General features: G+C 39.8%; 2 protein-coding genes and 1 pseudogene across 3 annotated transcripts in view; all 3 read right to left on the bottom strand.

Annotated features, from left to right (window-relative positions):
* The window catches only part of C1H16orf46 (chromosome 1 C16orf46 homolog), a 46,869-nt gene extending 41,388 nt beyond the window's left edge, over positions 1-5,481 (bottom strand). Inside the window, exon 1 of one of the 2 annotated variants that reach the window (XM_074209735.1) lies at positions 67-93. Coding sequence is in view for 1 of the 2 variants with exons in the window: in XM_074209737.1 (XP_074065838.1) it covers positions 100-900 (801 nt within the window). In the remaining variant the exon portion in view is untranslated. Of the gene's footprint in view, positions 1-66 lie in introns of both variants that reach the window. The other variant, XM_074209737.1, reaches the window with a different exon arrangement.
* A 7,153-nt stretch (positions 5,482-12,634) lies between these two features.
* LOC141504613 (polycystin-1-like protein 2) overlaps positions 12,635-27,324 on the bottom strand; it is a 157,984-nt gene continuing 143,294 nt past the window's right edge. Inside the window, 3 exon segments of the mRNA XM_074209734.1 lie at positions 12,635-14,231; positions 16,271-16,350; positions 25,534-25,668. Coding sequence (XP_074065835.1) covers positions 14,204-14,231; positions 16,271-16,350; positions 25,534-25,668 — 243 coding nt within the window. The 3' untranslated portion in view covers positions 12,635-14,203.
* Positions 19,949-20,460, bottom strand: LOC141515337 (transcription initiation factor TFIID subunit 12 pseudogene; annotated as a pseudogene).

A 27,324-nucleotide genomic window follows, 5' to 3' on the forward strand; every position in this document is an offset into this window, starting at 1 on the left:
CAGCCCGGGCCCCCCGGCCCCGCCTCCATCCCCGCCCCGCCCCCCGCTGCGCGCGCAGGGTCCTACCTTGGTCCTTCAGCCCCAGCCTGGCCGGGCCGCTCACCTCGGGCCGGGGCTCGGGGCGGGAAAAGCCTCCAGTCCCGCCTCACAGCCGCATGGGGGGCTGATTCTGCCCAAGCCGGGCGGGGTAGGGTGGGGCCGGGCTGGCCGGGACCGGACTGGCAACCCTGAGCCGGCCGGCCGCCGATCTGCCGAAGGTGGGCGGAGGCCGCAGTTGCCCCGGGAACGGGCCACGCGGAGAGGCTGGGGGAGCCGGGCTGCGGAAGTGACGTTTGGGAAGATCCGCTTCTCGCGGGGAAAAGTGGCGCGAGGTCGGGCTCGGCGTGCCAGAGGGCCGTTAGGGGCTGTTGGGGCCCCGGAGGGCCGGGGCGCCGCCGCCGCCTCGCGGCTGAGCCTCGCGGGGCGGGAAGGCCGCCATCGCCTCTCCCGGGCTTCTGGGCCCTGTCGTCGTGCGAAGTCGAGCCCGGGCCCAGAGACGCGGCTGCTTGGGGAGACCCCCGGGGACAGGGCCGGGCCCGGGCCGGTGCAGTGGCGGCCTCGGGCCGGCCCTCGCCTCGATGCGGCCGGCGCCGGGCACAGAGTGAAGCAGCACCACCCGCCCTGGCCCTGCCGATAGGAGGGCTCGACGGCGCCTCCCAGGAGGCGGTGGGGGCAAGGGGCGCTCCCAAACTTGGGCGCCCAGGGCAGGCGGGAGACCCCCGCACCCCGCGGCGGGCCCGGGCTCCTGATCCGGCAGGGCCGGAAGGAGTTTGCTGAATTCGTTGTTTTTGGAGAGCCGAAAGGGCTGGACTGGATTAAGGACTTGGACTCCGGTTTTGTGTGTGCCCTGGGGCAGGTCATGCCCTCTGGGTCTGTTAAAGGCAGCAGCGTGTTGAACGGAAACCTTCTTTGATTCGAAGTCCTGTAATTTAAGGTTAGGAATTCAACTTAAGTGAGGTTCTTTTGAAGTCATAAATCATTTTCTCTAGCACTTTAAAGTTTACAAAGTGCTTTCCTCATAACAACTCTATGAGGTAAGCAGTACAGGTATTATTATCTTCCTTTAACGCATGAGGAAACAGGGCAGTGAAATGATTTGCCTACCCAAGTGTACTAGTGTGGCAGCTATGATACTGTCCCAATTCCATGATCCTGCCCTGGCCCTTTCAGTCTTGGCTCTAGTTAAACAGTTTTAACCAGCTTCTGTCTACTAGTGAATGCTCTTTTCCTTTTGTCCTATCTCACCCCTTGCTAATAGTATTTACCCACTCCAAAATCATTTAAATTCACTACCTAATCCTACAGACTAGTTCTACAATTGCAACCGGGCAATTGATGGAACCTTTCAATCTTTCCTGATCTTCTGAACTAGTTTTGGTTTAGGTCTATAAGGAAATAATTTGGAAAGGGAAGATAACTCAATCTTGCATATTTATTTTCCATTTTTAGAGGAAATTGTCTTTTTCAACATCCATCCTAGAAAAGAAAAATGAAAATTTCAAAATAAAACATGTCTCTAAATGAGACTTAGTGAAGAATATTTTCTGCAGCAGATACGAACCAAGAGTCTCCAGAAAGTTTTGGAGTCCAGGGTAAGAGGCGGTCATCCATTAGCTTGTTTGGGGAGAGTGCCACCAATATGACTTTCCTTCCTTCCCTTTTTATATGCAACAAGTCCCTATCTGTGATGTGTGCAGTTTTCACCAACTTTCAGGGGATTATAGGACAGTGACTGATAGGGAAGAAAGTGTTAGCTTGCTATTCTAATGTATGCTTTTGAATCCTTAAGTATTGTCATTAGTTTGACTACACTTTTTAAGGGTTTTTTTGCCAGGCAATGGGGTTAAGTGGCTTGCCCAAGGCCCCACAGCTAGGTAATTATTTAAGTGTCTGAGGCCGGATTTCAACTCAGGTACTCCTGACTCCAGGGCCAGTGCTCTATTCACTGCGCCACCTAGCCACTCCAGTTTGACAATATTAAGTTTTGTCATTCTCAAAGAAGACCATGACATCAGAAGTGATGCAATGACAAGCACATGAATTGGGTTTGAGCCACGGGGTGCTATGCTAAGTCACCAGTCTCACTTTCTCCTCCAGAGCCATCGGAGTCTAATGGCTAGATATGAGTCAGGATGACTGGAGGTGGCCCTGGGTGTGAGACAATCAGTATTAAGTGACTTGCCCAAGATCACACAGCTTATGTGTCTGAGGTAGTGCTCTATCCACTGCGCCATCTAGCTGCCTGACATTAGCTGAGTAGGCAAAGGAAAGAAAGAGGAAGTGGAGTTTCTACATCTCATAGCTAATTAAATTTAAGTTCTCATAGGGATTGGAACCTGCTCTCAGGGTCTTCATCAGACTCAGAGCCCAAGAACTTAAGTCTGATGTACCACTGAGTCTTGGACTTCTAAAACAAAAGAAAACAAAGGTGCCTTAAAAGTCAAGACTTGAATCATTTAACTCTTCCTGAGCCAGGGTCTAAATAAAACATACTAGACATGTTGTAATCAGATTGCATTTACTAAAGGCCTTTCTGTTCATATATGGAGTTCTTTACCTATGAGCTAGGCTGATAGTAACTGAAGCTTACTTGCTCAGCTATGCTGAGAAAATTCTACACCTTCATCTTCCCTGTGCTATACTTTAAAACTTCTGTGACCTTGGGCAAGTTATTTAACCCTATTGTCTCACCAAAGAAACAAAACAAAAAAAGAAATGAGAAGTAGCATTTAAGTTAGATTTTATAGATTTAATAGTAATTTAAGAGGAAAAAGGAAGGGCATTCAGGTATAGGACAGTATGAGCAAACCTGCCCTTACCCTAGAATATAGGCTTTAATCCCCTGCTTTCCTTTGTTTTCTTCTGAATAGTTGCCAAATAATCTTAAGAAATAGGGTTGACCTTATCAGTCCCCTGCTCCAAAAACCTTCAGGTATTTCAGACTGCTAATTGAATAAAATAACAAATTCCTTGGGCTAGCATTTTTAAATTTATGATAATCTGGTTCCAACCTTATTTCATTAACTCCTTTTTGTCCTAGTATTTTTAAGCTTTCCATAATCTGGTTCTTTTTATGTAGTCTATTCTAGGTAAAGTGCCCAACATCTCTGAAAGTTATTTGTTCCATTACTTGGAATTGCTCTCATTTAATCTTTTTTCTTCAAGCCTCAGCTCAAGTATCTCGGTGAGTCTCAACTGAAAGTGGAACATTTTTCTTAAAACACCTTTCCTTTGTCCTTTCACATATATAAACTATTCATATTATTCAGCACCAAACTCCAAGAATATGCAATTTCCTTGAAGATGAAAAATATTGTTTTATTTGTACCCCAGGGCTTTGCAAACTGTATGTACAACATTAATAAATATTTGTCAAACTGAATTGCAGTTGCTAGGCCTGAAGCTAGCTTGGTAGTAGTCAGTAAAAAGTCATTAAAGATTCTCGATCTATTATTTTGTTTTAGTAATTTTCAAATGTGCTACCTGCTAGGATCCCAACTTGGTGAAGATGGCAATAGCTGTTTCCATCTGTAAAGGGTAGATTAAATAGATTGTTCCACCTTATGTTCTTATGTTTCCTTATGATTTTAAGACTGACAGTTTCATAAGGAAGAGTAATACCTGGTAATTTTTTTAAACAAGCAGTCATGTGCGCTAACGTTAGCAGACGTTAACATTAAGGCAACTATCTCTCTTTTGATATATTTAAGTGATGGAATATTATTGTTCTATAATTCACTTCACAAGGATAGTTTCACAAAAACTTGCTAAGAACTGTATGAACTGATGCAAGGTAAATGGAGCAGAACCTGAACAGTTTAAATAATAAAATTGTCAATTCTGAAAGACTTAGCAACTCTGATCAACCCAAAGATTAATCACAATTACAGAGAACTCTTGATGAACACGTTACATACCTCTAGATAGAATGCAGTGATTTCAAGTGCAAACTGAAGTACTGGGTTTTTTTTGGGGGGGTAGATTTTAAAGAAAATATAAGTTGGTTTACACATGTTGAATTTGAGATACCTGAATACAGATGAGAGTGTTAAGCATTTATAGATGACGCAGTATTAGAGCTTGGGAGAAAGACAGGGATTTGCTAGGCAAAATTTGGGAATCATCTGTGTAGAGAAAAATGAGCCCCTAGGACTTAATGACATCATAAAGAGACAAAAGGGTCCAAGAGAGAAAACCCTTAAATATATATATATAAAACCACACAAATGGTACATAACAAAGCAAACAGTACATAGATGATTCAGCAAAGGTTACTGAGGAAGTTAGGTAGGATAAAGCCAGTAAAACATTGCGTCAACTATCTCAGAGAAGGTATGGGCAACCAAAGGTGTGTGAACTTAGTTTGGGGCAGTTCTCAAGAAATTATGTACCAAAAAAACACTTTTGTCCTTTTTCTACCTACCTACCTATGGGGTTGCAGTATCAGGGAATGGAATTCTAGGGATTGATGTCTATAAACTGATTCCATTAGCATAGGAAAATCTCAGAAGAGGAAACTTCCCTCTACCAGAGTTGTTAGGGTTCTTTCCCCACAAAATTATTTTGTATCTATTTTGTACACTTTATTTACATACACACTGTCACAGCAGGATGCAAGTTATTTTTTGTTTCTATGTTCCCAGTGCCTAGTAGAGATATGGAAATACAGAAAATAATAAATGAACTAAAATAGCCCATATGCTCCTATGGTGAAGGCAGGTAATGACAGAAATCATCAAAGTACACACAAAACCAATTTCATTACTTTTAGGGAAATGCTTCCAAGAATAATTTTTAAACTTCTTGGAGAATCAATTTACTTTTTAAAATTGATTATAAATTTGTATGTAGAAATTTATGGAAATATATGCAAGTTATTTTGAGAAATGCTAGATGGAACATTGATATAAAAACAATAAAGTCAGCGTTTTTAAAAAGTTTATTAAATTTCATTATTCTGCAAGGTTGAAGCCTCATCTGTATAAAATAACTTCAGCCAAGCAGTTTATTCAAAAATTAAGTTGGTATCTGACACCAGCCAGCTAACCAATTCCAGTAAATTATTCCCATGGACAGAAAACCAAATGTATTTTGAACAAAACTGATGATAGGAATGGAGTTGAATGGCCATTACAACATTATTGATTTAAGGCTTTTTATAGGAATTCTAGCTTTGAAGTACATGATATCAGAATTCATTTTTACCACATATGATGCAATGAATTCATAACTAGACAGACATTAAAATTACTAGGAAGAAATTGTGCAAAAGATGCAAATAGTAAAAGCATTTATCCGGTCATTTGAGTGAATTTTTTTTTCATGCCATGGTTGTTGTTTCAGAAGTGTTAAAGTTGCTAACCTCCCATATACCACTAATTTAGGACAAAATTATACTGGGCTGTGTTCCTATGCTAATTTATTTGGGGATCCAGTGTTCAGTCCTCAATAGATTTTATGTATCTCTCATATGCATCCTCACTCATCAGGTCATCAAGTTCTGAAGGGTTGCTCAGAGTCATCTTGATCAGCCAACCTGTAATCAAAAAGTTATTTTGAAACCAAAGTTACTTTGTTAAACAAGAAAAGAATTTTAGAATCAACTTGTTGGGTTTATCTAATACTGAATCCACACCAGTAATTTGCTGAACATAACAATAATAAATTCAAATCTCACAGAACAGATTTCATATTCTCGCTAGTGACAAAGGAGTGAAGAATTTAACTGAGTTTTACTAAATGACCTTTGGTATCTTTTGCCATCTGAGGCAATTTCCAAACAAAACTCATTGGGTTCAACATGCTAAGCCCCTTGCAGTCATCATGACACTTAAAATTTTACAAAGAATTAAAAAAGTACAATTTGTTTTTCTAACTTGTATGTACTGACTTTATGACCATGAAAGCTTGAATAAGTATAAAACAGCTGAAGAGCAATATAGCCATTTGTGGAGACTAAGCTTTAGTACTCTAAGTCAGTGACATAAAACTCAAACAGAAACAGGGGCTACTAATAAGGACATTAACATCCTTAAGTACGTAGGGATTCCTGCAGGCTCTGTATTAATAGTTTTTCAATGTAATATTATGTGTTTTAATATAATTTTATTTTGCTAAATATTTCCCAATTAAATTTTCATCTGATTTTGGCTGCATGTCACATGTTTGATACCTCTACTCTTAATCATGCTTTAGCCCTACAGACAAAAGGGGAGGGGCTATAGGAAGAAAATTCATTGCCTCCCAGTGTTTTCATCTAGATTCTGTAGCCTTGGAAAGATTTTGGTCAGATAATTCAGTTGAAGGCTGTTATACTTCAAAATCTATAATGACACTAATCTAGCTACACTTTAGATAGGTTCTTGCTAGTGCACTCCCTTGAAAACCGAAAAATTCACAGGCCCTTAACCTTTTAGAATGGCTCTTAGATTTAAGCAAATGTGTCAAGGGTTGCTATAAGTACCAAGCCAAAGGAAAATACATTCCTAATTTACAAATGAGACCAAAGAGCTTACCCTTAAAAATAATTTAACACGTAACAGTCAACCAGAGCTAATAAGTATATCAGTGAATTTATTCTACTGAAAATATTACTCTTTTCAACATGTGAAGGGATACACCTTAGAAATGAATTTTATTAGTGATTCTCTGAATACTGGTAAAGAAGCTCTTTAGCTGAGAAACCATAAAAGAGTGGGGCAGCTAGGTGGTGCAGTGGATAGAGCACTGGCCCTGGAGTCAGGAGTACCTGAGTTCAAATTCAGCCTCAGACACTTAATAATTACCTAGTTGTGTGACCTCGGGCAAGCCACTTAACCCCATTTGCCTTGCAAAAAAAAAAACCCTTAAAAGAAAATAGAGAATGTGCCGGTGTTTAAAATTTAAGAGTCAAAACACTATTAGAAATTACTGAAAAACAACTGGAAGTTATACTTTTATCTGAATAGGTACAAAACATTTTAAAATTTTAAAATATTATCTAAACTTTGTACCTCTTCTTTTCCCCATTGCCTATCTATGCTCTTAGTATCACTAAGTACAGACTTAACTCTTGGAAGGAATCTGGTTAATCTATCCCCATTAAATGCTCATTTCAGCATTGAGAAAACTCAAGTCATTGTCAAAAATGAGGAAATAAAGTTTAAAATGAAATAATAATTGCAGCATTATTAAACCCTTTGAGCAGTATCTTACCATCTTCATAACAAGATTTGTTGACAAGTCCTGGGTCTTCTGCAAGAGCTACATTAATTTCAGTTACTTCTCCTGTTAGTGGAGAATAGAGTTCACTGGCAGCTTTCACACTTTCCAAAGCTCCAAACTCATCTAAATAAAAGAGTATATTAGATATCAGAAACATTAGTTATGAAAATGAAAAGCATGAAGAATCAATAAATGAAACTACCTCAAGTGACTTACATAATAGGTTTGTAATTTTTAAAAAATTATTCCAATGTCAGTCAAAATAATTCAGTTTAAAAGGCACTAAGAGCTTATTATATATAAGATATTGCCAAATATTAAGGATAACAATTCCTTTGGGTGATTAAAACAAGTAAATAGATGAGTAAAATATAAGATAATTTGAGGAAGGAAATAGAAGGGGGAGAAAGGATAAAGAAGTTTCTGCAAGCAGCAGATGAGCTGACTGACTCTTGAAAGAAACTAAAGACTATAAAAATGGAGGGAACACATTTTAAGCATTATAGGATTGGAAAAGAATGGTTTGCAAAAGACAGGAAGTAGGGACTTGGAACATAAGAGTTGGTGATGGAAAATAATATGAAATAAGTCTGAAAAGGGAGGTGTAAAAGGAAGACTATGAAAGATTTTAAATGTCAAGTTAAGAAATTTTAATTTTATTTTCAAGAAAATATAGAACCCCACCAGCTTAGCTTAAAAAAATTGTTTTTGTTGTTTTATCTAGTCCTAGCTTTTTGATTGTTAGCACTCTTGGGTTCCATAGTTCTCAAAACACTATTCTTTCAGGACTGAGAAGATTAAATTCTTTTTATTGATCCAATTTAAAATTAATTGATTTTGTCCTGTAAATTGCCTGTCATAATACTTTGACTGAACTCAGTTCAGAAATACAGCTGTCTGAAATAAATTTAGAAATTCAGTGCTCTTGTTGATCACTATTCTATTCTTGCCTCAAGGAAATCTGCTATCTTTGGGGAATGTGAGTGCACACTAAGGAGATGGTCTAGTATTTTTATATCACCAAGTTATCCTTCAAGGATATCTGGCATGCTATCCAAAGAAGTCTGACCCACTATTTCTGACCTTGCAAGTAGACTCACACAATGAACTTTTCTTAATCACAGGAAAAAGCAAGGAAGGATTTTAGCTCCATATTCCCCAATTTCCAACCAATCATATTATTCCTCATTCCTCAGCCCAGTAATCAATTGTATTGTTCTCAAACCTATGATGTAAACAATTCTATAACTAAATGTATTAGTTTTTCACTTACTCTGTTCTGTTCCTTGTTCTATACTACTCAAAGGGGTGCTACCCTTTCTGCTGTTCAGGGTCTTGGGTTCACTAAGCTAGTGATTAGACCCATTCTATTTTCAGGTTCACACCTTGTTAATAAAATGTTATATGACTCAGAGAATACAAGCCTACCTTTGCTGAATTTCACTTGCATCATGACTGTGACATTTGTATACATCCTGTTCCCTACTCTTCATCTTTTTTTAAAAAATGGACTGTCAAGTTCCTTGTGTGGCCACAAGAGTCTGATTAAGAACTCTTCTCTCCTTCCTTGGAATTATCTTTCTTTTTGAAATTTCCTTATTTAGTTTCTTCCTCCTTCTGGGCTGACTTGAGTACATATTCCAGTTGTGTTAAACAAATTGCAAGAGAATGTCATCAGTTCCCAGATGCCCATGATTCCTACAGCAATCAAATAATTCTTTGTTTTTGGTGAAAATCAGGTTCCAAGCAGTAGTTTTCACAGGTTCCTTTACCTTTTGAAGTATGAAATTATCATTAAGGCAAGTCAAGAAATTATTAGCTACTCTATACTCTGTATTACTAAAGTCCTCCATCAATATTATAAGATGCCTCTCTACCAAATCTTGAGACCTCTTTCCAAAACTGTTCATCTATTTCTTTTTAATTCTTACTTTCCTACCTCTACTTTGTGAAAATATTTGAGAAGACCCTATATCATCCTTGATAAAAATTCAAAAATAGGTAGTCATAAGTGACTAGAAGGTATAGAGTAGTGATTTCAAACTCCAGTAGAAATGGAGACCACTAATCCATAAATAAAGATTCCTGTGGGCTGCATATTGACTTAGTTTTAAAATGACATTGTTTTAGTGTATTTTTATTTATTTTGTTAAATTATTTCCCAATTAACATTGTAATCTGATTCAGACCACAGTCAAAGAATGGCCCCAGGTGTTTGATATTTCTGATGTAGAACATATAGGATCTCAATGGTGCTTATTATGTATTTTAAAAATATCTGATTCAACAGAACAAACTTAAGGGCTCTCCAAAACAGTCTTTCCCATAATTTTTAGAATTACACATAATCATTTAAAGAATCTACAGATACCTAATTAATAATTAATGAATAATAAGTAAAGCATAAAAAAGGAGACCCTAATACTTTGCCAGAAGTGTTTGCCAGCCTGAAGAAAGGTGTCCAGCATAATCCAGATGGACCAGGGATTCCCTAGATATTCCAAATGCATGATATTCTGTTCATTATATCAAACCTCAGAACATGATAAAGCTTTCTAAATGAGATCCAAAGTCCCTTATTTTATGTAGGAAAAAACCAAGTAAATGAAAAATGCTCCTTAAAAATTAAGGTATATAACTGAATTGACAAATCTGTAGAACTGGTTGATAAGTATTTCAGACACTATGGATGATTCCAGAATTGAAAAAGAGGAAGGCAGGTTGAAGTGCCTTTGAAAAACTGCACAGTACTTTTAATGACCCAAATTATCTCCTTGAAACAAAAGCCCATATTTCTGACACCAATATGATATTATAATTGCAAGTCATAAACTGCCAAAGACTTTGAAGAATTAAAGTAATGGAGTAAGGGGCAATGGAGAGATATAGTAAATATAGACTTCAATATCCTAAGAACCAAAAAACTGTACATGAGAACTGATAGTTATTAGAGAACTACATAACTGGAAAAGGAGGTAGACTGAGCATACAGCAAAATCAAAATGGAAAAAAAATGCAAACTCTACTGGTGACCAACTTCAAAAACATCTAGTTCCTTCCCTTCCCCTTATCCCCCCAACCCCCCAAGCAGGTTCAGTAGATCCTCTGTAAAGAATTAATGAGATGACAGGGACAAAAGTTGCATAGCCATAAATGGGCTGCAATCTATATTCTTGGAGTGCCTACATTGAAAAAGATCACAAATCCACCCAAATATAGAAGACAGGTTCAGAATGCAAATTGTCCATCAGAGTAAGCTAGTGTGGGGATTACTAAGAGTCATTGCTTTTAGTAATAAGCAAGTGAGCATCCCTCTGTACCTTGCCCTTGTCAGATCTCATCTGTTCATTTTGGAGAAGCACAGTTTAAGGGCACTGATAAGATGTAGAACGTTCATAAAGAATAAGTATGGTAAAAGTTCCAAGTCTCATTTTTATATAAGGACTGATCAAAGACCTGGGGATATTTAACCTGGAGAAAATATTTTTAAAATTAAAAATTTTAAAGATCAAGTATTTAAAGAGCTGCCATGTAGAAACATCAGACCTAAAGGCAGAACTAGGAGCAATGGGAACATTTTTTTAAAAACAAATACATTTAAGCCTAACATCAGGAATGGACTGCCTCAGAAGATGGCACACTTCCCCTTAAAGATCTTCAAATAAAGGATAAATGTCCATTTGTTAGTAAACTATGGGTGGAAATTCCTTTTGTGTATAGATTGAATTGGATGTTTGCTGAAGTTCCTTATAACTTTCAAATCCTTTGATCTCATGAATTATAACATTCAAATTCTATGATCCCATGAAGTAACAGAACAGAAAAGACCAGGGTCTCTCCTGACTCAAACTCCAATAAAGATAACTGGTGACTACCTGGAAACTTCTCCACTCCTCTATATAAGGAACAGGGGAAAAGGGTGGAGAGGAAGTAAACAATATAAATTGTTTCTCCAAACCAGCTCCTATGTTTTTTACCTTATTTATCAGACCTGGCTATTTTGGCTTAGGTCATGTTGCAGACTATTCCTATTGCCACAACTATCCCTGTCCAAAAGGCCAAACTGATTTGTAAGGAAACATCTCTCATTATTTTGGCTAAGACAAGGTTAAGTCTTTTCAAAAGAAATCCTACCATAGTACTATAGGAAAAACAAAAGGATTAGAAAGCAAAGATTTTCATTTTTAATAGAAATACCATCTTGCCATAGATTTCCTTGACTAATAGTCCAGAACCTGCTTATGAGTGTTATCATCTCCTCAATCTCTCCCTAGTTCAAAATTGTGGCTCAGAAAGTTCCTGAGTTTTGCTCCTAATTCATTTGCAGAGTGATAATTGACAATGAGAAAGGTCATCCATTCCATCTATCCCCCCTTAAGTTTTACTTGATGATTTATTACTAAGTTCCCTAGGGAAGCAATGTACTGGAATGATACTTTTAAAGTGATAGAATATTTTCATCAGTGGGCAGGGAATTCCTGGTGTAGAAAACTTTTTTTTATTTTAGGTTTTTTCAAGGCAATGGGGTTAAGTGGCTTGCCCAAAGACACACAGCTAGGTAATTATTAAGTGTCTGAAGCCGGATTTGAACTCAGGTACTCCTGACTCCAAGGCCGGTGCTCTATCCACTGCACCACCTAGCCACCCTGTAGAAAACTTTTTATAGGCCCAAATCTACAGTTTATAATCTATGTGACAATAATGTGAACCTGGATCTTTTTCTTTTTTGTTCCTGGATTTTTGCAAGGCAATGGGGTTAAGTGACTTGCCCAAAGTCACAAAGCTAAGTAAGTATTAAGTGTCTGTGGCAAGATTTAAACTCAGGCCCTCCTGATTCCAGGGCCAGTACCCTATCCACTGTACCACCTAGCTGCCCTGAACCTGGATCTTCTAGACTCTTAAAGCCCACCTTGCTATCTACTTCTTCTATATAAATAATTTCTATTTGTCTAGTGAGATTTTTCACTAAGGGAATGTCATTACCTCGTACTCTAATTATATTCAAAGCAATTCTTTTGAGTTCAAATGGACTGTAGAGAAGGGTAGGTGTTAAATAAACATCCTGAACTAGATTAAAATGTAATTGTGAAATACTTAACAAAATAAATGAAAATACAATTAAACAAAGATAATATATTTTCAAAACTAAGTCAGTATTTGACCCACAGGGATTAATAACGGCCCATTTATATTTGAGTTTGACACCAATGGAGAAGGGTAACACGTTAACATTATGTCTGGAACCTATTAGTAATATAATTTGGAAATTTCATGAAAAATACCACTACATTTTTTTTTCTTTAAAGACAAAATGACACTCACCTTGTTTGTTCAATTTTGTTCCAACTTCTGGAAGACTACAGTAAACTACATCTCCCAATGCTTCCTAAGGGTAAAGGGGTGAAACTTCAAATCAGATATAGTAACTAATATCATAGTTTCATGAAACCAACTGCTTCAGCCAAACTGGACTTGCCCTTTCCCAATTATCACATATGTCTATGCTTACACTCCTCTATCCTTGGAATGCTCACCTCATCCTTTTCCCCCCAACATAATTACCCACTGATCTTAGACTTGAGAGAGAGGCACTGAGTGCTGACAAACTGCCAAATATGGAAATCTCTTTTCATATTGTGTGACCCCAGGCAAGTCCCTTAACCAATCACTTTTTGTCAACAACTCATTATGTGCCAAGCTTATGCTGAGGTTACAAAGACAGACATGCAATCATACTTGCCCTCAATAACTTGAATTCTATTGAGGGAGGCAGCATGTACATATTGAAGTATATACAGAATAACTATAATACAATGTAATTGAAGGGGGAAGAGATTATTAGAAAAAGCCTCATGGTGATAGTGAGGCTTGAGTTTGTCTTTGAAGGAAAGAGTTCTAACAGGTAGGGGTAAGGATGGAGTACAATCCAATTATGGGTAACAGCTAGTGTAAAAGCATATAGAAAAGGAGATGGAATGTTGTGTCTGAAAAACAGCAATTAGATTAGTGTGGCTAGACTGAAAAATGCACAAAGGGGAAACTAGGAAGGGAGATTGGTGCCAGAGTATAAAAGTGTTTGATCTTGAAGGAGAGAAGTGGCCAGTGGAGTTTATCCAGTAGGGAAACCAAGACACTAGGATTATCACTTCGCCAACTATATGGAAGATGAGTAGGAGAAGGGTGAGACTTGAGGCAGAATGCCAGTTAGGAAAAGCAAATACAATAATTCAGAATAGAGGTGATGAAGAGTTCAATTAGGGTGGTGGTCATTTAAGTAAACAGAAAAAGATTGATGTGAGATTTGTGGAATTCAACATGACAATATTTGGCAACTAGCTAGATGGGTGGGTGAAGAGAATAAGAGTTACAAACCTGGGTGACCAAGAAGGATTATGACTTCAATTGAAATAGGGAAATTCAGAAGAGGAGTTGGTTTTGGATGAAACATAACAAATTCTATTTGCTGAGTTTGATATGCCTAGGGGATATCCAGGTTCAAAATGTCCAATAACCTCTCTCAACCTCAGTTTCCTGATCTGTAAAATGGGGTTAATATCTGTATGAAAAAGCATTTTGCAAACTTTAGGCTGTTAGATACAAATCTCAGTTGTTGTTGAATTCATTCATAAGGCCTAGCTCAACATGCCACCTCCCCCATGAAGTCTTTCTTCATGACTCTACTTGGAAATCACAGTGCTTTTAGTTGAACTCCTACAGTTCCTGTGTTATAGTGGGCTATGCAAGATTATCTCCCCAACTAGACTATAAAACTTTTGAGTAAAAAGAATATTTCATATTTCTTTACCAAAAGAATCTGGTATAGTGACATTCCAAAAATAGATATCCAAGAATTTTGTTATGATAAATTCACAAGTTTCAGTAGTGTATTAAGGTGCCAGATTTGGGAGCCTTAAAGGTTTAGTTAGAATTCAGCCTCATTAGTTGTGTGACCTTGAGCAAATCACTTAACCTCTGCCTCAGATCCTCTTCTGTAAAAAAGTGTTTCCTACCTCATAATACTGTTGTCAAGATTAGGAGAGAATACATATAAAGCATTTTGTATACTCCAAAATAATGTATAAACATTAGCTATTATTGAATGACAAAGAATCAATAGCTTTCCTGTTCGTTGGTTTTCATCTCATTTCTCTAAAGTAGTGGTGTCAAACTCAAATAGAAATGGATCCAATCTGAAAATTTATGCTCTCAAGTATCAACAGACAGGAAGAGGGATTGAATTTGTGATTTCACTCCCCTTTAACCATAATTTAACAGTAATTTCTATGCAACTCAATTGTTCTCAAGAGAATTGCCTAAAGCACTAAAAGACAATGACATGCCCAGTATCACCCAAAAAGTAATTATCAGAGGCAGAATTTAAATTGCGGTCTACCTAGGTTTAAGGCCAGCTTTCTATGTACCAGGCCCAGATCTTATGTCTGCAGCAGTCAAGAGGAGACTGTAAAGGTTTTATGAGAAAAGAAAACAACTACTTCATTTTAGCAGTCTCTCACAAGGAAAAAAACCCAAAATATTAACAACAGTTATATCACAAATTTAGAGCTGAACAGGAACTTAATCTAGTTTCAGTCTCCTCCTTTTAAATATGAGAACACTTAAGGTCTAGAGATGTTTCATGATTTGCCCAAGGTCACACACTAAGTGATAAATTAACATGAGAACCAAAGTTCATTGATTCCAAATCAGTACTATTCTCTCATAGTATTACTGATATTTTCTTCAGTTTAAGAGTTGGATAAATCTTTTAAAAACCCTTACAAATGGAAAACACTAGGTTGGGATAACTTAAAAAACTGGAAATCTATTGAGAACTCTGCTAAACTCAGAATATAATATTCTCAGCAATTTTAGACAATTTTAAAATGTTTTAATAACTGCTAATTCTAATAATTAAAATCTCCTTTTTTTGTAAGTTAAGTCTTACTCCTAAACTGTAAAGTCCTCCTTTTCTCTACCTAAAGGTCTAGCCAAGTATTAAAACTTATTAATGAATAAGTCCTTGAAATTGTAGTACATTCTATTCAGTTTTTTTTTTTTTTGCAAGGCAAATGGGGTTAAGTGGCTTGCCTAAGGCCACATGGCTAGGTAATTATTAAGTGTCTGAGGTCGGATTTGAACCCAGGTACTCCTGACTCCAGGGCTGGTGCTTTATCCTCTGTGCCACCTAGCAGCCCCACATTTTTTTTTTAGGTTTTTTTGCAAGGCAAATGGGGTTAAGTAGCTTGCCTAAGGCCACACAGCTAAGTAATTATTAAGTGTCTGAGACCGGATTTGAACCCAGATACTCCTGACTCCAGGGCTGGTGCTTTATCCACTGCACCACCTAGCCACCCCAGTACATTCTATTCAAATAAAGTTTTGTTTCCTTTCATTAGATATAAAATCTAAATTCAGATTTAACCCTTATAATTTTGCAAATGATAAAAAAGATTGATGCCACACTACTCAATGAAGAAAATTCCTGGTCAAAATAGACTCCATGTAACCTATAGGCTAGGTTAAGACAAGGAATAGTTAAATTTATTCTGTGGACCAAGTTGAGAAAGCTCTGGTCCAATATCCAGCCAGTTTGAGTGCAGTTAAGTACCTGGGCTAAATTGGCAGCCCTGAATCTATTCTCATGGATCAAAATGTTACATTTTCAACTACCAATAACCAAGAAAAATCCACTATATAGAATAGTATAAAGTACTGTATTAAAAAACAAACTATAAAACACTGTCACTCATTAAAAGAAAGGGTCTCAGTGACAATGTTTTAAAGGAGAGATGGCCCAGGGAAAACATGAAATCAAAATGAATTTAATTTGCTTTTAACTATAACTTTAATTAAACTAAAGGCAAGTAGACTTAAACAGAAAAAGATTCCCAGCCCTATTTTAGGATACTAAAGAACATTACCTCAAAAGAAAATTCCAAGTAAAGCCTAAACCATCATCACATGCCATGGAGGATAAAGATATTTACAGAATTATAAAAGACCTTACAGATATGGAAAAAAACAATACCTGTGCAAAGTTGCTGATTCCCACTGTTCCAATACCATTTTCAGTTGATATCCATTCATGCTTGTCTGTGAATTTTCGAACTAAAACATAAAATTTAGCATTTCAGAAAAGTAAAGGCATCATGTTTTGAAATACAAAAATACAAACGTTTCAAATGACAAGACAGAAGAATTTGGACACATCTCCAAAAAGGGCAGTGTGACAAGTGATGAAGGAACTAGGAATGCAAGTTAAGAAAACCAGTAAGTAGTCCCAAGGTTGAGGGGATTTAACCCCAGCCTTACAGGAAACTACGGAGCGGGCAAGAGGAAGAGGGCAGCCTGGGACGAGACTTAACCTGGGGAGTCCTTGGCCCCCCATCAATCTCGTCAGCCATTCACTCAGACAGATGCGCTTCGGCTGCACAATAAACAGAACTCACAGGAAAAGGGTCGGAAATCTTAGGCCTGAGACCCTGAATATTAGCAAGGGCCTTGGCGGACCTTTTAATCCAGCTCCGCACACCGGCCCTGCCCCCCCGCCCCGCACACCGGCCCCGCCCCCCGCCCCGCACACCGGCCCCGCCCCCGCCCCCGCACACCGGCCCTGCGGCGCTCAGGGACAGTCCCGAGCCCCGCAGCGGGGGCGGGCGCGCTCTGGACGCCGAGGGAAACGGTAGAGTCCCGCGGGGGCGCAAAGGGAGGACTAGGGGCCCGCCGAGCCCCCGCCCGGACGGTCCGGCGGGGCGGCGGGGAACAAAGAGGAGCCCCAGGGCCCGCGCCGCCCCACCCCCACCCCCACCCGGCCCGCTGCCCCGCGGACTCACCCGCCAGTCGCAGGGCGCCGGTGCGGAGGCCCCGGGAGGCAGCGGCCGCCGGGAAGGGCGGGGAGCCCGGGCCGCTCGGGGCCCGGAGGCGCGCAGGGGCGGCCGGGAGCGAGGCCCGGGGCCTGGGGGTCTCGGCCCCGGCCGCCGCCCACAGGGAGGAGGCCGCGACCCGCACGCTCCTGGCCGCTCGCAGCGCCATCTTCTCCGGGGGCGGGGCGGCCCGGGTCCCGGCGGCCCTAGGCCGGAGGCTGGGAAAGGAGGAGGGCCTTCGGACTGAGCCCGCCCGGCGGCCGGGGCTAGGGCGGAGCGGGCGCGGCCCCGAATCCGCGAGGCGGGCCCGGAGGGCCACGTGGCCCGGGCTGAGCCTCCGGAGAGGCGAGCAAGCGGGGGGGCGGGGCGGGCCGCGGGGGGGCGGGGCGGGCCGCGAGGGGCGGGGCGGGCCGGGAGGGGGCTCCCCGGGGCCAGTTCCTCCCGGGGCGCGGCGCGGCGCCCTCCGTGGACTCCGGGAAGGCCGCCGGGCCCCCGGCCCCAGGACATCTCTAGGGCTCCAGCCAGCCCCGCGCCCCAGTTGGCCCTGGTTCCCGGCCGAGCAGAGGGCGGCCGGGCGCGGCCTCCCCGGGGCCAGGGAGAACGGGAGCCCGGCGCCGCCACTGCGCGCCAGCCTGGGCCTCGATCTCCCGGCCCGGGGAGTTAGCGACTTGCCCCCACGCCCATGCAGAGAGAAGAAATCGGAGAAGGGGAGACACGCCTGGTCTGAAAGGGCCGCTTGTGGGGGCCCCCTCAGCCCATGCGGGTGTATATGTGTGTGTGTGTGTGTGTGTGTGTCTGTGTGTCTGTGTGTCTGTGTGTCTGTGTGTTTGTGTTTGTGTGTGTGTGTGTGTGTGCGCGCGCGCGCGCGCACGGCACGTACACGGACGTGCCTCAGACATGGGGGTCTGGTGCAGACCCCCGCAGCGGAGGGAGGCGCCGCCGCCTTGGTGCCCCACTGCCTGCTTATGCTTATTCCGTAGGCTTGTAAGCGAGCAGGAAACAGCCGGTCCGGGAAGGCCCGTGCAGACGCACCGGCCCAGCCTGGTCCTGGAGCTGCCGGAGAGCCTCGCCTGGACCCCGGCGGCCGCAGGGATAAGGCAGCCGTGAAGGCGGCCTACGAGGCCACTGTGGGGTTTTTAGTCGGCCCGGCTTCCCTCTCGTCCGGAGAAAGACACAAACAGAACCGGGACGACGTTTAGGCTGGCTGTTGGAGGAAATTAATGTTATGCCGTATCATTTGATATTTAATATTAATCAGCGATAGCGAAACCCCTGTCTAGCGTAGCTCAAGGGAGACTCAGCCGGAACTGACTAACGCAATTATTCCCGGGACTCTGCTTGTCAGAGCCAGGTTAACAGAAGGCAGTTTGAGCTGATCTTCTCTCCCAAGGGGAATGGCTCTTGTGACTTGTTTCTCTTCCCTCCCCCCCCTTTAAAATTGTCTAGTTATTCTTTTATTTAAAAACAATTTTTTTGTTTTATTTTTTTCCAATTACATGTAAAGATAATTTCCAACATTCGTCTTTGTAAGATCTTGAGTTCTGCATTTTTCTATCTCATTCCCTTCCCTCCCACCTCCCCACAGTAGTAAGATAACAAATTGTACACGTGTAAATTGTGATGTACAGTCATGTTAAACATATTTCTGTATTCCTTATGTTGTGAAAGAGAAATCAGAACAAAAGGGGAAACCATGAGAGGGAAAAAACAAAATTATGAGAAAATAGTTTTGATCTGCATTCAGACTCCATAGTTCTTCCTCTGGATGTGGATGACATTTTCTATCACAGTCTTTTGAAATTGTCCTTGGTATTGTTGAGAGGAGCTAAGTCTATCATAGTTGATCATCACACTGTTGCTGTTGCTGTGTACAGTGTTTTCTTGCTTCTGCTCACTCAGTATCAGTTCATTTAAGTCTTTCCAGGTTTTTCAGAAATTTGCCTGCTCATTTTTTTTTTGCAAGGCAATGAGCTTAAGTGGCTTGCTCAAGGCCACACAGCTAGGTAATTATTAAGTGTCTGAGGCCAAATTTGGACTCAGGTACTCCTGACTCCAGGGCAGGGGCTCTATCCACTGGGCCACCTAGCCACCCTGCTCATGATTTATTACAGAACAATAGTTACCATCATATTCATGTACAATAACTTCTTCAGCCAATCTCCACTTGATGGGCATTCCCTCAGTTCCAGTTCTTTGCCACCACTAAAAGAGTTGTAAGCATTTTTGTACATATAGGTCCTTCCCCCTTTTTCATTATCTCTTTGGAATGCAGTTATTAGGGTTATAGCTTGATGTAAAGCAAGCCTTATTTGATCAAATGTGAAAGCCATCTATGGTTCTAGATGTGAATTCCCTTAGTCAACAGTTATACAACTTGTTTATTTCTTTTTTTTGTTAGATTAACAATATCTTTGCTTTTGAAAAATCAAAATCATTTTCATATAAACACTGATGTTACAAAGAATGCGTTGGAAAGAAAAACAGAAACCTCTACAATTGCACCAAACAAGACATGGATACTCTGTGTGTGTGTGTGTGTGTGTGTGTGTGTATGTGTGTGTGTGTGTGTCCCCCGCAACAACCACTTGGGATAAACCACAAATCAAATCAAACCTCCCCTTCTGAGGGAGGGGAACTGAGACCAAAGAATGACTAAGAACTTTTTGTCAGGTCTCCTCAGTCACTATAGACACACACAGACACACAGACACACACACACACACACACACACACATACACATGCTTCTCTTTAAAGCATAAAAAAAAATTCTATAGGCAATACTGTGGAGGCCTGTCTGTTATCTCCAAATGCCGTGTGGTCTTCTTCCTGCCCCTCTCATGGATTATTTTTTGGTTGTTTTGCAAATTAAGGCCATTCTCTGTGAGCCTCTGTGTTACAGGCCTTTTTATAGGGCTGTATTTCTTCTGAACCCAAACCTGGACATCTTTGACCTCTAAAGTGCTAGATTTTTGATGCCAAACCTGCTGGCAGGCTGCCTTCATCACACTCTTGATGAAGTCATCAGCGATCTGAAGTAGCATCTTTTCTACATCTTCAGTCAGCTGTTCTTTGGGTTCTATCTCTCTAGCCAGGTCCTCTAATTTCTTCTTGGTCAAAACCTGATTGCTTTCTGGACTAAGATGCCCCCCTGTCTCCAGGGGGCCTGGCATTTTTTCCACTGTGGTACTGTTGGTCATGGACCCCTGGGGGGGGGGTGTGCTGGAAGTTTCTAGTTTTATGGATGAAAAGTTGGGAGAGGTTGATTAGGGCTGAGGGGACCAACCGGTTCATAATCTGCCAGGCTTTGGCCTTCAGTTCATGGAGCTTGTCAAGGTCCTGGTTTTGGGGAGGATTGTGGGGACTGAAATCAATCAACTCTCAGCAACTGCTTACTAATGAACCAATAATGATGACTAGCTCCATGTAGGCAGGTTCTGCTGACTCTTTGTGGCACAGTGGGATCTTGGGGGCTATCCCAGTGGAGAGCAAGCACCACACTAGAAAGATCATATGAATAGGCCCTATGATACACTAGATGTGAGTTCTCCAAGGATCGATTGGATCTCATCCAATCAGTCCTTGGACAACATAGATGGGTACCTTACCACTCTGAGATCCCCCAACCAAGTCTTATCTATCCATGATTCCCTGGGGTTCCCAGATATCACAAACTTACACTCCTAATTGCTGGGTCCAACTTTTTTTTTTAAGAAATAAACTTGTTTATTTCTTAAGATTTATGTAACCCTCAAAACTGGTCTGATGCTGCCTTTGTTTTATGCCCCAATATATGCCTTGTCCTGTGGGCAGACTTTTCGTAAATGTGTACTGATATGTGGATTTGTATGTGAACATGTTCTGTAGTGCCTGCTGCTGCTGCTACAAATAAACATTATGAACCTCCTCCCCCAGGTTCCCAAGTTTTCTTTGGTTTGTCTGAATCCAGAAACCCACAGCCAGAAGAGCTCCTGGCATATGCTAAATCAAGGGGTATACTCAGTTTTGTAGCCTGTTGGACACAGTTTCAGATTGCTCTCTAGAATGGTTGGATCAATTCATAACTCCCATCAACAGTACATTAGTGTCCCAAACTCCTGACATCTATCTTGCCTCTCCTAATCAAAATCTGGCATGATCTGATCAAAAAAAGGTGGGGGAGATCAAGCCAGTAAAAATATGCTTTAGATGACTTATGTTTTTTCTAACCAAGATTGCAGAAGGCAGCAACCTCCCATGGAACAATGGCATTCTTTATATATCAGAGAGGGTTGTGATCAGCCATTCCTAAAGGCCAGCCCACCCATTCAGAATTGCCTTTCATTTGTCTGGGGAGGTCCCTAATATATAGTCAGAAGAAAACACCTGGATTTAAAGGGCCCTGAGAGGCTCATTTGAGGAGTCTTTGGTGATCATGAGGGAAAATGACCTCAATTTATTATTACTAGCTTGTCCAATAAAGTGATCCCAGAATTTGAATCAACACATCATCTTATATGGACATTGTTCATGGTACCTTAAAGCAATTACAGTAATAACATCAAAGATCATTGATCACAGAATCACCATAATAGATATAATAATAATGAAAACCTTTGAAACGTGAGAATTACTAAAACATGACACAATGTGAGCACATGGAAAAATAGTTCAAATAGACTTGTTCAATAGCAGGTTCAAATAGACTTAACACAAATCTTCAATTTGTAAAAAATACAATATAAGAAAAGTTCAGTAAAATGAAATATTACTGTACATGTCTTCCCTCAATAGAATATATGCATTTTGAGGGTAGAAACTTTAATTTTTGTCCAGCACATATGGGCATTTCGTAAATGAATATTGATTAATTGAAGCTACCAGCTTTGACAGGGAGACTTGGGGTGATATTTCACATACATGGTCCAGATCCTTCATCCAGTACCCTGAGATAAAAACTCCCCTGGGCCTGGAAGACCAAAGTGGAGAGAGACTTGGTGTATATATAAACATGTCATCCCTCTACTCAGTAAGCTCCAGTTGTCCCCTGGTACCTCCAGACTCAAATATAAACTCTTTGACATTTGAAATTCTTCATAAATTGAACCTTTTCTACCTTACCAGTCATCTCACACTAGTCCCCTTCACATATAAAATCTAGTCACACTGACTAACTAATAGAAGGGACCCTGTAATCTCATGACTATTTCTAAACTTTTAGAGGTTTTCCCCAGAGTTCCACTCTGAGAAAGGAGTGAAGGAGACATGAGGCAGGCAAGGTTTTCACATCATGTACTTTCATCTAAATCGAGGGGATGCCTATCAATTGGGGAATAGTTGAACAAATTGTGGTGTATGAATGTGATGGAACAATCTTGTTCTATAAGAAATCATGAGGGATGGGACTTTAGCCTGGAAAGACTTATAAGAACTGATACCTAGAGAAGTGAGCAGAATCAGAACATTGTACCCACTAACGGTAACATTAGGTAATGATCATTTGTTTATTTCTGAAGTACAATAATCAAAGACAATTCTAAAAGACTTATGATGGAAAATACCATCCATATCCAGAGAACTATGGAGTTTAAATGCAGACCAAAGCTTACTATCTTCAATTTTTAAAAGTTGTCTTATGTATTATTTTTTCTCATTAATTTTTTTTCTCATTTCTATTTGATTCTCCTTTCACATCTTGATTAATATGGATTTATGTTTAACACAGTTATACATGTATAGCCTATATTAGATTGTTTTCTCTCAGAAGAGAGGGAAGGGAGAGGGGAGAAAAATGTCAAACTCAGACTTGTAAAAGAAAATTGTTGAAAACTTCCGTTGCATATAGTTGGAAAAATGAATAAAGAAAAATTAAAGAAAAATAAATTGGGAATGCAACAAGGGCAGTCCCCTAATCAAACCCCACCTATATATTATTAGAAAACTTGCAATAGGCCAGATAATGAGGATATAGAATCAACCAGTGTTGGTGCTGGCATTGTCCTCAGGCTCCTGGTTAACCTCTTGTGCAATTCTGGGGTCGAAAAAAAATCATTTGTTGTTGTTTCTCATTGAATTTCTTGATCCTCATTCCTTTTGGAGTATGAGTAGGTATTGGGGAAGCCAAATGGTTTGTCTCCAGTCCATAAATCCAGTTCTTTTGGTTTTTAATTCTCAATTCCTTCATTCACTTAGTGAGTGGGGAGAGAAAAGGATGCTGGCCTTGCCAAATGACTTTGTTCATCTTAAGTTAAGTTTCCTGGCTCCTTCATATAAAAATGAATTGCTCAAAGACCAAAAGTGAGGCTCTTTTCTCATTGTCTGTTACTTTCTTCTCACATCATGTAATTAATTTCATCTAATTAAGGGGATGCAAATGGAATAGATTCTTAAGTCCCACCCCCTGCTTGCCTTACATGTCTGTTTAATTGTGGAGGGAACATATTTGTAAATATGACTATGTATGAATATGTATATGTATTCTAGTTAAGTACTATACATATAAAACATTAGTGTATGATTGATTCCTAATTGGATTATATAGAAATTATATTAAGTCACATTTCCATAGCTCTTTAAGATTTACATAGTGCTTATCTCCATAATCTGTGAAGCCTATAGGGAAAGTATTGTCATCTCCTTTGGAGAATATATTCACACTAATAATACACTATTGGTGGAGCTATATTGATCCAACCATTCTGAAAAACAGTAAGGAATTTGAGAAAAGTTACTAAATGGGCATACCCTTTGATTCTGAATTATCTCTAATTGCATACAACCCAAAGAAATCAAAGGCAAATGGAAAGGTCTCATAAATATATATTATATATATATATATATTATATGCATATATATAGATGCAGCTTTTTAATAGCAAAAAATGGGGGAAATGTAAATACCTATTGATTGGGGAAACAACTGAATAAACTGTAGTAAAGAAAATTAAAGGTTATGTTACTACTTTAAGAAATGACAATTATGAGAATTTCAATATAATCTGGAAACATTTTATGCCTGCTAGAGGGTAAGGAAAATGGAACCAAAAGAACAATATACACAGTGACCATAATAATATAAAGAAAATTACTAAAAGACATTTAGATGAATGTAAATGATTAATCTTGATTCCAGGGAATTAATGATAAAATATATTTCCCTCCTCTCTAGGCAATATACTATAGATCCAGAATAGACATGGTTGATGTGTGGGTTCATTTTGCTTTACTGTGGCTTTTTATTACAAGGAAAGGTTTTTAGGGGAGGTTGGAAATGGAGGGTGGAGCATGTTAGGAATTGACCAATATGAAAAAACAATAGCCATCAATAAAACATTTTAAAAGAATTATCTCCATTTTATAGATGAGGAAACTGAAGCTAGCAGGTTACCATGATTTTCCCTAAGGTTTCTCAGCTGGTAAGTGTCAGGGCTGTTACCTTAAGACTAGATCAAGTTACCTCCTTTAGTAGGGACAAGAATAGAGTCAGTATCAGCAGGTATCATTGTCTATTTGTGCCTATTGGTTAATGAATGTAGTCTTACAGAGAATAAGCCATCTATAAGATTAAGTTTATTTTTTAAACCACTTATTACATGCCTACTGTGTGCAAAACTCAGTGCTAGTACTGGAGATATCACCCCCAAAGTTTAACAGCCTCATCCCCCATTCAATAGAGAAGATACAATATGTAAATACAAGTATATATTAAAGTTATACAGAAGATTAATAAGTGCTAACAACCAGAGATTTCAGGAAAAACCTAGGAGAGATTGAACCTGAGCATTGTAGGAAGCTTAGTTTAATAACAGACGATGATCAGGAAGGTTTAAAGGATGAAGAACCAATTAAACAATTGCTCTGTTGGGAGAGATTTTTGATCACAGATTTTTTTATTAAATACTTTACTATCAAGTTACAGAAAATAGAACAAATGCAATCAGTAGAGAGAAAAAAACTGACTAAAATAGGAAAAAATGCAGAGAAACAGAACTTTTCTGTGTCTCTAATTATTCTTCCTTCCTGGACTTCTATGTAAAAAACAAGAAATAACAAGTGACAATTATCCCATCTGACTCTTACAACAACACTGTAAGATAAGAACTATGAATATTATCATCCCCATTTTTTTCTATGAGGCTCAGAAAGGTTAAGTGATTTGCCTAGGGTCAGACAGCTAATAAATACCTGAGGCAGTATTCAGTTGGTCACCAGGTATTTATTAAGCATTATTAACCGTGTGAGGTTGCTGTTCTAAGAGTACAAAGATATTTCTGCTTTCAAGGAGTTCATAATCTAGTCAGAAAGTGCTATTTTCACTATATCATGTTACCACTCTAAATGAACTCTAAGACTCAAATGAATAAATAAATTCCTATTTAGGCTCAAGTCTTTGGCCTCTGGTACCTGGGCATTGCCTGCACTACCCCTCATAAAAACAGCAATGAATTTAAACCCTGTCATCTGCCTGGGCAGGCTAGGGCTGACTGATACCGGAAGTCATGACATTCTCACTCTGTTTACATTTAATGCCAAGGAAACTGAAGATTTTCATCAAGAGCAAATCAACAATCTCTTCTTCCTCTGAAGGCTATAGGGAGAAAAAGGGAAGACAGATTTATCAAATAACCCTGCTTAGCAAACTCTAAAATTCTAAATACATAGAATACATCAGCATGATGGCATTCAGGGAGATAACTTTAAACTATCATTGTTAATAAGGTTTTCAAACTATTCTGAACAGATCTGGACAGTTTCTAGACAGCCTTGTTAGACTAGGGAGACTTTCTCACATGGAGGTCCTATCCCCATACCACTTACTCCCATTTTTCACCTCTCCCCTTCCCCACCTCAGAGGTAAGAAGTCAGAGGAAGGTAATAATAGGATTTAAAGCTAGAAGGCCTTAGTGGAACTGCTTCATTTTTCAAGAGCCCCTGAAAGGTGAAACAATATACATAATACATATATGATGTACATATAGCCAGGTTTCAGTTAGTGCAAACAATGAATTCCCATGAAGTGGCCAAATTATTCACATTAGCACTATATACTTCCATGGGCTGGAAGCAATGATGACTTTTACATAATTAAATGTACCTTCAAACACTGTGAATTTAAATATATATTTTTTGGAATTCATTGTTAGAACTTACTGAAACTTAGTTGTAAAGACTTCAATTCCCTTTTTTCAATCCTTATTCTTCTTGACCTCTCAACATCCTTTGACACTGATTTCCCCTCTCCTCGACATTCTTCTCTCTAGGTTTTCTGAACACCATTCTCTTCTCCTTCTCCTACCTATTAAGACTATTCCTTCTCAATTGTCTTTGCTAGATCCTCATCTAAATCATACCTTTTAACTGCAGGATGCTATCCTGGGTCATTTTCTCTTTTCCTTCTCTTTAAAACTTCATTTAGTAATGTCATCAGCTCCCATGAATTACTATTTCTATACTAATGAATCTCAAATCTAGCTATCTAGCCCTAACCTCTCTATTGACTTCCAATCTCTCAACTCTAACTGCTTTTAAGACATTTTGAACTGAATACCCAATAGATATCTTAAATTCAATATGTCCAATATGCTCATTATCTTTCTCCCTAAACCAGCGGAGGGGAATCTTATTTCTGCCAAGGTCCATTTGAATATATTTGAATATAACATCACTCTTGGGCTATAGCTCATGGTCAAACATTTCCTTAATTTGCCCCTAATAAGTTCCTAGATTTATTGGATTTCAAGTACCACCTATGGTTGCCTTGGCAATTTGACCATTCAGTTCATAGGTCAGAGGGAAATATCCCACCTCCTAAATTCCCTATTACTGAGGGCAATACCGTCCTCCTAGTACTTCAGACTTCCAACCTAGAAATCTGTTACCAAGGTGTGTTGAGGTCATTTTTTGCAATTTTTCTTAATATGCCCCCTTCTTTCCTCAGTTGCTGCCACTACACTGAAGCAGGCTCTCATCACTTCACAACTGGTCTATTGTAATAACCTGCTGATAGATCTGCCTATCTCAAATCTTTCTCCTCTTAATATGTCCTCTATTCATAAATCAAAATGATTTCACTGAAGTGAATGTCACATCACGTCAAACCCTGTCTCCTTTACCCCATCTATCCACACACACACCCTCAATAAACTTTCTATTGCCTCTAGAATGAAATAAAAAATCCTCTGCTTGAAGGATTTGATCCAAGCCTTTCATAACCTAGACTCTTCCATCTTTTTCAATCTTTACA

The sequence above is a fragment of the Macrotis lagotis genome, chromosome 1, assembly GCF_037893015.1.
Source record: "Macrotis lagotis isolate mMagLag1 chromosome 1, bilby.v1.9.chrom.fasta, whole genome shotgun sequence".
NCBI classification, from domain to species: Eukaryota; Metazoa; Chordata; class Mammalia; order Peramelemorphia; family Peramelidae; genus Macrotis; species Macrotis lagotis.